This window comes from Cetorhinus maximus, chromosome 7 (assembly GCF_964194155.1).
Source record: "Cetorhinus maximus chromosome 7, sCetMax3.hap1.1, whole genome shotgun sequence".
In the NCBI taxonomy this organism is placed as follows: Eukaryota; Metazoa; Chordata; class Chondrichthyes; order Lamniformes; family Cetorhinidae; genus Cetorhinus; species Cetorhinus maximus.
The window spans coordinates 4872805-4885278 of NC_135885.1; the positions used below are offsets into that span (position 1 = coordinate 4872805).

The window sequence follows — 12474 nt, forward strand, 5'->3', positions numbered from 1 at the left end:
GGAAGAAGGATAGAGAGAACAGAGTGTAACAGTGTAGGAGATGGAGGATAGAGAGAGCAGAGTGTAGCAGTGTAGGAGACGGAGAATAGAGAGAACAGAGTGTAACAGTGTAGGAGACGGAGGGTAGAGAGAGCAGAGTGTAGCACTGTAGGAGACGGAGGGTAGAGAGAGCAGAGTGTAGCAGTGTCGGGGAAGAAGGATAGAGACAGCAGAGTGTAGCAGTGTAGGAGATGGAGGATCGAGAGAGCAGAGTGTAACAGTGTAGGAGATGGAGGGTAGAGAGAGCAGAGTGCAGCAGTGTCGGGGAAGAAGGATAGAGAGAGCAGAGTGTAGCAGTGTAGGAGATGGAGGATCGAGAGAGCAGAGTGTAACAGTGTCGGGGAAGAAGGATAGAGAGAACAGAGTGTAACAGTGTGGGAAATGGAGGATAGAGAGAGCAGAGTGTAACAGTGTCGGGGAAGAAGGATGGAGAGAGCAGAGTGTAGCAGTGTAGGAGACGGAGGATAGAGAGAGCAGAATGTAACAGAGTAGGAGACAGAGGATAGAGAGAGCAGAGTGTAGCAGTGTAGGAGATGGAGGGTAGAGAGAGCAGAGTGTAGCAGTGTAGGAAATGGAGGGTAGAGAGAGCAGAGTGTAGCAGTGTAGGAGATGGAGGGTAGAGAGAGCAGAGTGTAGCAGTGTAGGAGATGGAGGGTAGAGAGAGCAGAGTGTAGCAGTGTAGGAAATGGAGGGTAGAGAGAGCAGAGTGTAGCAGTGTAGGAGACGGAGGGTAGAGAGAGCAGAGTGTAACAGTGTAGAAGACGGAGGGTAGAGAGAGCAGAGTGTAACAGTGTAGGAGACGGAGGGTAGAGAGAGCAGAGTGTAACAATGTAGGAGACGGAGGGTAGAGAGAGCAGAGTGTAACAGTGTAGGAGACGGAGGGTAGAGATAGCAGAGTGTAACAGTGTAGGTGATGGAGAGTAGACAGAGCAGAGTGTAACAGTGTAGGAGACGGAGAATAGAGAGAGCAGAGTGTAACAGTGTAGGAGACGGAGGGTAGAGAGAGCAGAGTGTAACAGTGTAGGAGACGGAGGATAGAGAGAGCAGAGTGTAGCAGTGTCGGGGAAGAAGGATAGAGAGAACAGAGTGTAACAGTGTAGGAGACGGAGGGTAGAGAGAGCAGAGTGTAACAGTGTAGGAGACGGAGGGTAGAGATAGCAGAGTGTAACAGTGTAGGTGATGGAGAGTAGACAGAGCAGAGTGTAACAGTGTAGGAGACGGAGGGTAGAGAGAGCAGAGTGTAACAGTGTAGGAGACGGAGGGTAGAGAGAGCAGAGTGTAACAGTGTAGGAGACGGAGGATAGAGAGAGCAGAGTGTAGCAGTGTCGGGGAAGAAGGATAGAGAGAACAGAGTGTAACAGTGTGGGAAATGGAGGATAGAGAGAGCAGAGTGTAACAGTGTAGGAGACGGAGAATAGAGAGAGCAGAGTGTAACAGTGTAGGAGATGGAGGATAAAGAGAGCAGAGTGTAGCAGTGTAGGAGACGGAGGATAGAGAGAGCAGAGTGTAGCAGTGTCGGGGAAGAAAGATAGAGAGAGCAGAGTGTAACAGTGTAGGAGACAGAGGATAGAGAGAACAGAACGTAAAAGTGTCGGGGAAGAAGGATAGAGAGAACAGAGTATAACAGTGTGGGAAATGGAGGATAGAGAGAGCAGAGTGTAACAGTGTAGGAGACGGAGAATAGAGAGAGCAGAGTGTAGCAGTGTAGGAGATGGAGGGTAGATAGAGCAGAGTTTAACAGTGTAGGAGATGGAGAGTAGACAGAGCAGAGTGTAACAGTGTAGGAGACGGAGGGTAGAGAGAGCAGAGTGTAACAGTGTAGGAGATGGAGAGTAGACAGAGCAGAGTGTAACAGTGTAGGAGACGGAGGGTAGAGAGAGCAGAGTGTAACAGTGTAGGAGACGGAGGGTAGAGAGAGCAGAGTGTAGCAGTGTAGGAGACGGAGGGTAGAGAGAGCAGAGTGTAACAATGTAGGAGACGGAGGGTAGAGAGAGCAGAGTGTAACAGTGTAGGAGATGGAGAGTAGACAGAGCAGAGTGTAACAGTGTAGGAGATGGAGGGTAGAGAGAGCAGAGTGTAACAGTGTAGGAGACGGAGGGTAGAGAGAGCAGAGTGTAACAGTGTAGGAGACGGAGGGTAGAGAGAGCAGAGTGTAACAGTGTAGGAGACGGAGGATAGAGAGAGCAGAGTGTAGCAGTGTAGGAGATGGAGGGTAGAGAGAGCAGAGTGTAGCAGTGTAGGAGACGGAGGATAGAGAGAGCAGAGTGTAACAGTGTAGGAGACGGAGGATAGAGAGAGCAGAGTGTAGCAGTGTAGGAGATGGAGGGTAGAGAGAGTAGAGTGTAACAGTGTAGGAGATGGAGGATAGAGAGAGCAGAGTGTAACAGTGTAGGAGACGGAGGATAGAGAGAGCAGAGTGTAGCAGTGTAGGAGACGGAGGATAGAGAGAGCAGAGTGTAACAGTGTAGGAGATGGAGGGTAGAGAGAGTAGAGTGTAACAGTGTAGGAGACGGAGGATGGAGAGAGCAGAGTGTAACAGTGTAGGAGACGGAGGATAGAGAGAGCAGAGTGTAGCAGTGTAGGAGACGGAGGATAGAGAGAGCAGAGTGTAACATTGTAGGAGACGGAGGATAGAGAGAGCAGAGTGTAGCAGTGTAGGAGATGGAGGATAGAGAGAGCAGAGTGTAGCAGTGTAGGAGATGGAGGATAGAGCAGAGTGAGAATGGAGCAGAGGATTAAAATGTCAAAAGTGTGTTTGAAGCTCCCTTGGGATAATTTTCAGTATGATGGTATCAAGGCTGGGATTGGTTCTTTATCCAGAGTATTGGAAATTCACGCCGATGTTCCTGGTTCCGATGGTCACCCAGCAACTCCCCAGCCTATCATGTGGAGAATGCAGATTGCTGGAGGAGGGCCAGGCTGACAATCGATTGCAGATGTTCTGGTTGGACATTTGCCAGCACCCATTCTCCAAGGTTACAGTTTGGAGAATAGTGATTCTGTTGCAGGACTGGAGGTTAGATCTGTATAGAAGCAACACCAAATCATCAAACTGTTTTGTACCCTTCCTGTATTCTGTTCTGTTGACTTCAGCAGGGTTCAATACAGGCTTCCAATCATAAAAACACAAGCACTTAAGAAACAGGAGCTTGAGTCAACCACTTGGTCCCTTGAGTCTGCTCCGACATTCAATTAGATCAAGGCTGATCTTCATCCCCAGCTCCACTTTCCTGCACTATGCCCATACTCTTAATTCCCTCAGCATCCATCAATCTATCACTCTCTGTTGTGAATATACTGAATGACTCAGCATCCACAACCCTCTGGGATAGAGAATTCAAAGATTCACAACCCTCTGAGTAAAGAAATTGCTCCTCCTTTCAGTCCTAACTGGTGTACCCCTTACACTGAGACTATGACCCCGTGTCCGAGATCCTCCAGCCAAGGGGGCGTGGGGAAACACCCTTTCAGTGCCTACCCTGTCAAGCCCTTCAACAACTTTACGTTTCAACTTGATCACTTCTCATTCTGATCCCCAGAGAATATCGACCTAGTCTACTCAGTTCCTCCCTGTGGGACAGTCCCCTCACCCCAGGAAGCAGTCTCGTGAACCTTTGTTACACGCTCTGTAAGGTGATCATATCTTTGAGGTAGGAGCTATGTCAACATTCAAGGTTAGATTGAGTCGGTGGATGAAGTGCTGTGGAAACAGGCCGGGTAAAAACACTACAAGCTATTTGCTCATGTTAGGACCAACATGGACAGGATGGACAGGATCAGTGCAGAGGGATCTGGGTGTCCTTGTGCATGAATCGCTGAAAGCTAGTATGCAGGTGCAGCAGGTAATAAGGAAGGCAAATGGAATTTTGGCATTTATTGCTAAAGGAATAGAGTATAAAAATAGGGAAGTGTTGTTGCAACTATACAGGGCATTGGTGAGACCGCACATGGAGTACTGTGCACAGTTTTGGTCCCCTTACTTGAGGAAGGATGTAGTTGCACTGGAGGCGGTTCAGAGGAGGTTTACTAGATTGATTCCAGAGATGTGGGGCTTGTCTTATGAGGAGAGATTGAGCAGTTTAGGCCTATACTCACTAGAGTTTAGAAGGATGAGAGGAGATCTAATTGAGGTATATAAGATGCTAAAGGGGATAGACAAAGTAGACGTGGAGTGGATGTTTCCCCCTTGTGGGGCATTCTAGAACGAGAGGCCATAGTTTTAGGCTAAGTGATGGTAGATTTAAATCAGTGATGAGGAGGAATTACTTTTCTCAAAGGGTGGTGAATCTGTGGAATTCACTACCTCAGAGTGCAGTGGATGCCGGGACACTGAATAAATTTAAGGAGGAGATATAGACAGATTTTTAATTAGTAACGGGTTGAAAGGTTATGGGGAGAGGGCGGGAAATTGGAGTTGAGGCCGAAATGAGATCAGCCATGATCGTGTTGAATGGCGGGGCAGGCTCGAGGGGCCGAATTGCCTACTCCCGCTCCTAGTTCTTATGTTCCTATGAATAGCCCGTTTCAGTGTTGCACCTTTTGTGTATTTCTATCAGTTACAGAGCGTCCGAGCCCATTCTCAGGCTAATTGCTACTGACTCTCAACTGCAGAAAGCCCCTTGCTTATACAACCCTTATTTTGTCTTTTCCCTAGGAACTGATATATAAAGAATTCTTTTCACAAGGAGACCTGGTAAGTCAACACGAGTAAATGTTAATTTTTTCTGTTGCTGATTTTAGATGTTCGAAGTTTCGTTGAAGAATTGGGCTGAAAAATATCTAGACTTTAAAGCCTTATCAGCCGTTAACATAAGTTAATGGAGTATTTAAGTTCCTGAACAGCCTTGACAAGGTGGACGTGGAAAGGATGTTTCCTCTTGAGGGTGAATCCAGAACTAGGGGACACTGTTTTAAAATTAGGGGTCACTCTTTTAGGACAGAGATGAGGAGAAATTTTTTTCTCTCAGAGGGTTGTGTGACTTTGGAATTCTCTGCCTCAGAAGGTGGTGGAGGCGGGGCCATTGAATATTTTTAAGGCAGAGGTAGATAGATTCTTGTTAGGCAAGGGAACCAAAAGTTATTGGGGGTAGATGGGAATGTGGAACTCGAAACGCAAAAAGATCAACCGTGATCTTATTGAATGGTGGAGCAGGCTCGAGGGGCTGAATGACCTACTCCTGTTCCTATTTCATATGTTCGTACGTTTGTCATTGACTGACTATAGACTCAGGAGAGTTTTATAAGGTAGTAAATGTTAATTCAGGAACATTCATTAAATCCATCAACAACTTGCATTTATATAGCACCTTTAACCTACTAAAATGCTCCAAGACATTTCACAGGCGGTTTTATCAAACAAACTTTGGCACCGAGCTACACAAGGAGATGTTAGGAAAGGTGACCAAAGGAGGAGGGAGCGAGAGAGAGAGAGAGAGATGGAAGTAGAGAGGTGGAAAGGTTTACAGAGGGAATTCTAGAACTTAGAGCCTGCACAACTGAAGGAACGGCCGCCAGTGATGGAACAATTAAAATGGGGATGTTCAAGAAGCCAGAATTGGATCTTTGAAGGGTTGTGGGACCAGAGGAGGTTACATATTTAGGGACGGACCATCAGGTCATTTGGAAGCAAGGATGCTGGAGATCTGAATTAAAAACAGAAAATGCTGGAAGAACTCAACAGGTCTGGCAGCATCTGTGGAGAGAGAAACAGAGTTAACTTTCTGAGTTGGATATGACTCTTCTTCAGAGCTCCTTGAGAAATTTAAAATGGAAGCATTGCCAGATTGGGAGCCATTGTCGATCAGCCAGCGTCGGGATCGATGGGGGAATGCGACTTTTTCCTTTATTCTCCCATGGGATGTGGGTGTCGCTGGCGAGGCCAGCATTTGTTGCCCATCCCTAATTGCCCTTGAACTGAGTGATTTGCTAGGCCATTTCAGAGGGCAGTTTTAAGAGTCAACCACATTGCTGTGGGTCTGGAGTCACATGTAGGCCAGACCAGGTAAGGACGGCAGATTTCCCTCCCTAAAGGGGATTAGTGAACCAGATGGGCTTTTACAACAATCGATGATAGTTTCAGGGGCATCATTACTGAGACTAGCTTTTTCAGTTCCATAATTTATTAGCAGCTGCTGTGGTGGTATTCAAACCAATACCCTCCAAGCCTCTGGATTACAGTGACATTATCATTGCACCACAGTCTTCCCTTGGGGCTCGGTGCGAGTTAAGGTGAGAGCATCAGAGTTTCGGATGAGCTCAAGTTTATGGAGAGCGGACGATGGGAGGCCGGCCAGGAGTCCATTGGAATAGTCAGGCCTAAAGACATGGAGAAAGGTTTCAGCAGCAGATGAGCTGAGACTGGGCGGAGAGGGATGTTACAGAGGTAGAAATAGGCAAGCTGTGGTGACGGAGCGGACATAGGCTGGGATTTTCCAGCCCCTCACACCAGCCAGACCTTCCAATCCCGCCGATGTGAATGGGGATTTCAATGGCTTGCCGGCCCCGCCAAGGTGGGGGGTGGGGGGCGGTGGTTTGGGGGTGGGGTGGGGGTGCTGAAAATTCCAACCGTAGGGTCAGAAACGCATCATTGGGTCAGGCCGGTTGGCGAAGTTGCAAACGGTCTGGTTCAGCCTCAGATATTGTCCAGGCCAGCGGGACGGTGGGACTTCCTACAATGGCTGCCGCCCACATGGACCTTTGACCTTTTTTTCTTGTTTGTTTCCCTGCTCATTCGCAGGAGAAGGCAATGGGGACCAATCCACTTGAGATGATGGATAGAGAAAAGGCCTTTGTCCCAGAGCTCCAGATCAGCTTCATGGAACACATCGCCATGCCAACGTACAAGTAAGTTCAAAGGACAAGAGACCTTCTTTAGTGCGGGCAAGTCACTGGGCAACCGATAGCGGATAAACGCGGGAGAGACCCATTCCTTCCAAGGAAGGATCCGAGGGTTAAACGATAGGCAGCGGCATTGGAACTGCCCAACTGTGGACTTCAAAAGAGAATTTGGACAATCACCTGAAGAGAAAAGATTGGCAGGGCTACGGGGAAAGGAGAGGGAAGGCCAATTAGCTCAGCAGCTCTTGCAGAGAGTCAGCACGGGCACATAGGGCCAAATGGCCCCCTCCTGTGTTGTGGCCGTTCTATGATTTTATGTGCGATGCAGGGCCAGCAGCATTAGAGGGAATGGCAGGTCGGGGATGGGGTATCGGGGAGAGAGTGAATGGAGAACGGGGATGGGGGAGAAAGTGGAACGGGACTGGGAGAAGAGACGGAGGTGAGGTAGGAAGGATGAAAGGCAGTGGAGCCGGGAAAGAGGAGGGAAGGTGATGTTAGACAGGGGTGGAGGGTGGGAGAGTGGAGGGGAGGAGAGAAACAGGGAATGGCGGGGGGAGGGGGAAGAATGAATGGACCCGGGAAAAGATTAGAAAGGGGAGGAGAGAGGAGCAGGGAATGGCGGGGAGGGGCAAGGGGTGGTAGGTTGTGGAGGGGAAAGGAACATGAGGATAGACGGCTAGAGGAGAAAGGATAGGGATGGAGGAATTGAGTGGGAGGGGGTTGGGGTAACTGGGCCAGCGAGGTAGGAGAAATGAAGGCTGGTAATCATGAGGGAGAGAGAGGGCAGAAACAATTCTCCACAGGAGGGAGTGGAAACCTGTCTCGAGGAGTTGGGACATGGCAGACCACGGGGCAGGTTTTCAGCTGAAGCAGTGAAATCTGGAAGGTTTATACAATAGGGGCTGAGCCACTACTGCCGGTCTTACACATTGCTTGGCCATTTATGAGGTGGGTAGTGAGTGCTGTGTATAATTCTATAATTAAGCAATGCTTAAGGGCTTGCCAATAGGAAAAAGGACTTTTTCTTTCATATTCAATGTTTGGATGGCAGGGTTGGTGGGGGGTGCGGGTGGGTGGGGGATGCGGGTGGGTGGGGGGTGTGGGTGGGTGGTGGGGGAGGAGATGGTGGGGAATGGAACCATCACTAGCAAAATCAGCATTTGATGCCCTTTCCTAGTTACCCTGAGTTGATCTGAGTGGTTTGCTCGGCCATTTCAGAGGGTAATTAAATGTCAACCACATCGTTGTGGGTCTGGAGTCACATGTAGGCCAGACCAGGTAAGGACGGCAGATTTCCCTCCCTAAAGGACATTAGTGAACCAGATGGGTCTTTATGGTAATCCCGTAGCTTCGTGTTCACTTTAATTGTGAGATAGAGCTTGATGAATGGGGGGGATGGGGTGTTGGTTGTCAAAAATTCCTCCTGCCCCAAGATAAACTTTGGGTGATTGGGGGGGTGCGGGGGGTGCAGTGGATGGTGGGATGCTGGGGGAACGTTCAGGAGTACCCCCAGGATTGCAGTTTCCAGTCTGTCCATCCCCGTCAGAATTTTATATGTTTCAATGAGATCCCCTCTCATTCTCCTAAACTCCAGTGAATACTGGACTAGTCGACCCAATCTCACCTCATACGACAATCCTGCCATCCCAGGAATCAGTCTGGTGAACCTTCGCTGCACTCCCTCTATGGCAGGTGTATCCTTTCTTAGATAAGGAGACCAAAACCACACATAATACTCCAGGTGTGGCCTCACCAAGGCCCTGTACATCTGTAGTAACACATCCTTGCTCCTGTACTCAAGTCCTCTCGCAATGAAGGTCAACATACCATTTGCCTTCTTAACTGCTTGCTGCACCTGCATGCTTGCTTTCAGTGATTGGTGTACGAGGACACCCAGGTCCCTTTGTACGTCAACATTTCCCAATCTATCACCATTTAAATAATATTCTGCCATTCTGTTTTTCCTACCGAAATGGATAACTTCACACTGATCCACGTTGTACTGCATCTGCCATGTATTTGCCCACTCACTCAACCTGCCTGAATCGCCTTGAGCCTCTTAACATCCTCCTCACCGCTCACATTCCCACCTAGTTTTGCGTCGTCAGCAAACTTGGAAATATTACATTTGGTTCCCTCATTTAAATCATTGATATATATTGTGAATAGCTGGGGCCCAAGCACTGATCCCTGTGGTACCCCACTAGTCACCACCTGCCACTCCAAAAAAGACCCGTTTATAACTACTCTGTTTCCTGCCTGCTAATCAATTCTCAATCCATGCCAATATATTAACCCCAATCCCGTGTGTTTAATTTTACACACTAACCTCTTATATGGTACTTCATCAAAAGCTTTCTGAAAGTCCAAATACACCACATCCACTGGTTCTCCTTTATCTATCCTGCTAGTTGTGCCCTACTTTTTCTAGCAACTTTATATGACTCCTCTTTGGATCTAATACTATCCTTAATTTCTTTTGTTAGCCATGGTTGGGCTGCTTTTCCTGTTGTGTATTTGCACCAGAAAGGAATGTATAAATGTTGCAATGCATACATTCGTTCCTTAAATATTAGACATTGTCTATCCACCGCCATGCCTTTTAATGAAGTTCCCCGATCTATTGTAGCAACTCAACCCTCACAGAATCACAGAATCACAGTGCAGAAGAGGCCCTTCGGCCCATCGAGCCTGCACCAATACGTGAGAAAGACCTGACCTACCTACCTAATCCCATTTACCAGCACTTGGCCCATAGCCTTGAATGTTATGACGTGCCAAGTGCTCATCCAGGTACTTTTTAAAGGATGTGAGGCAACCCGCCTCCACCACCCTCCCAGGCAGTGCATTCCAGGCCGTCACCACCCTCTGGGTAAAAATGTTTTTCCTCACATCCCCCCTAAACCTCCTGCCCCTCACCTTGAACTTGTGTCCCCTTGTGACTGACCCTTCAAACTAAGGGGAACTGCTGATCCCTATCCATCCTGTCCATGCCCCTCAATCTTGTACACCTCGATCAGGTCGCCCCTCAGTCTTCTCTGCTCCAACGTAAACAACCCAAGTCTATCCAACCTCTCTTCATATCTTAAATGTTTCATCCCAGGCAACATCCTGGTGAATCTCCTCTGCACCCCCTCCAGTGCAATCACATCCTTCCTATAATGTGGCGACCAGAACTGCACACAGTACTCCAGTTGTGGCCTCACCAAGGTTCTATACAACTCCAACATGACCTCCCTACTTTTGTAATCTATGCCTCTATTGATAAAGGCAAGTGTCCCATGTGCCTTTTTCACCATCCCACTAACATGCCCCTCTGCCTTCAGAGATCTATGGACACACACGCCCAGGTCCCTTTGTTCCTCAGAACTTCCTAGTGTCATGCCATTCATTGAATACTTCCTTGTCAAATTACTCCTTCCAAAGTGTATCACCTCACACTTTTCAGGGTTAAGTTCCATCTGCCACTTATCTGCCCATTTGACCATCCTGTTTATATCTTCCTGTAGCCCAAGACACTCATAGCTTCTAGTTTCCTTTGTTTAGATTTCAGACCCTAGTTTCGGATTGGACTACTTCACTTTCCATCTAATGAAGAATTCTATCATGTTATGATCACTGTTCCCTAAAGGACCCCGCACAACAAGATTATTAATGAACCCATCTCATTGCACAATGCCAAACTTAGGATAGCCTGTTTCCTAGTTGGTTCCTCAATGTACTGGTCCGCCACAGTATTATTGTTTAGTTGGTTTGCCCAGTCTATATGTAAATTAAAGTCACCCATGATTACTGTAGCACCCTTGTTAAATGCATCTCTAATTTCCAGTTTGATGCTGTCCCCTACCTTACCACCACTGTCTGGAGGCCTATAGACAACTCCCACTAATGTTTGCCACCCCCTGTTGCTCCTTAGCTCCGCCCAGGCTGATTCTACATCTAGATTTTCGAAGCCAATATCCTCTCTCACTATCGCACCGATTTCATCCTTAACTAACAACGCCACCCCACCTCCTTTTCCTTTTTGCCTGTCCATCCTAAATATCGAGTACCCTTGGATATTCAGTTCCCAGCCCTGGTCACCCCGCAGCAATGCCTCCATAATTGCAATCATATCGTACCCATTTACATCTATTTTTTCTGTTAGTTCATCTACCTGATTGCGAATGCTTCCTGCATTCAGATACAGTGCCATTAGACTTGTCCTTTTAACATTTTTACACATTTTTTTGTACAATGGCCCTATTTGTTGCTAGCCCTTGTTTCCTCTGTCTTCCACTTTTGCTTTCTACTTTTCTGTCTTTCATTCCTATCTTTGTTTCCCTCTCTTGTGTCTCCCCGCTCATGTTCCTACCCCCTGCCACTCTAGTTTAAACCTTCCCCCACAGTACAAGCAAATACCCCTGCGAGGGTATTGGTCCCTGTCCTGCTGGGGTGCAACCCGTCCAGCTTGTGCAGGTCCCATCTTCCCCAGAATCGGTCCCAGTGCCTCAGGAACCTAAATCCCTCCCTCCTACACCACCTCTCCAGCCACACATTCATCTGGTCTATTCTCCTATTCCTGACCTCGCTCGCACATGGCACTGGGAGTAATTCTGAGATTATTGCCTTTGAGGTCCTGCTTATCAATTTATTTCCTAGCTCCCTATATTCTGCTTTCAGGACTCACCCCCCACTTTTTACCAATGTCGTTGGTACCGATATGAATCACAATCTCTGGCTGTTCACCCTCCCCCTTCAGAATGTCCTGCAGCTGCTCAGTGACATCCTTGACCCTGGCACCAGGGAGACAACATACCATCCTGGATTCACGTCTACAGCCACCAAAACGCTTGTCCGTTCCCCTTCCAATAGAATCCCCTATCACTATTGCTCTCCCACTCTTTCTCCTCTTCCCCCCCCACCGCCCCCCTGTGCAACTGAGCCACTCTAGGTGCCACGAGCTTAGCTCTCGCTGCATTCCCCTGAGAAACCATCTCCCCCAGCAGTATCCAAAACGGAGAACCTGTTCGAGAGGGAGATGGACCCAGAGGACTCCTGCGCTACCTGCTTAGTGCCTTTACTCTGCCTGGCAGTCACCGTTCCCTTTCTGTCCGTGCACGCTTTACCTGCGGTGTGACCACCTCGCTGTACGTGCTATCCATGAAGATCTCATCCTTGCGGATGCTCCACAGTGACTCCAGCTCCGAAACATGGATTTTGAGTAGCTGCAGCTGGACACACTTCCTGCACAAGTGCTCACCCTGGATACTGGAAGTGTCCCTGACTTCCCACACCGTACAGGAGGAGCATTCCACTTGGCCGAGCTGCCCTGCCATGACTTACTTGTAAATCACTGCCTTTACTTTTGCTTCCTCTAGTTTAGAGATTATTAGGGTTTTGGCAGAAATACTCACCAGGTCCTACATACCAAGGCCATTGCTCTTCTTTCTGGGGAAAGACAGAAAATGAAAGTATCACCTCCTTCTCTCTTCACTGAACTCCCTATCTCACCAAACTCCAAGTTAAGCACCCTAATACACCCCAAAGCAGCACTCCTGTGCAGAAAAGGCAGCACTGTGGATGGCTTGTTTTTATGCTCTCTGAATCTAGTCCCTG

General features: G+C 48.2%; 1 protein-coding gene across 3 annotated transcripts in view; it reads left to right on the forward strand.

Moving 5' to 3' along the window:
- The window catches only part of pde2a (phosphodiesterase 2A), a 279683-nt gene that overhangs the window by 264893 nt on the left and 2316 nt on the right, over positions 1–12474 (forward strand). For all 3 annotated transcript variants that reach the window (XM_078544965.1, XM_078544967.1, XM_078544966.1), the window contains 2 exons: positions 4694–4732; positions 6776–6882. In XM_078544965.1, coding sequence (XP_078401091.1) covers positions 4694–4732; positions 6776–6882 — 146 coding nt within the window. The remainder of the gene's footprint in view (positions 1–4693; positions 4733–6775; positions 6883–12474) is intronic.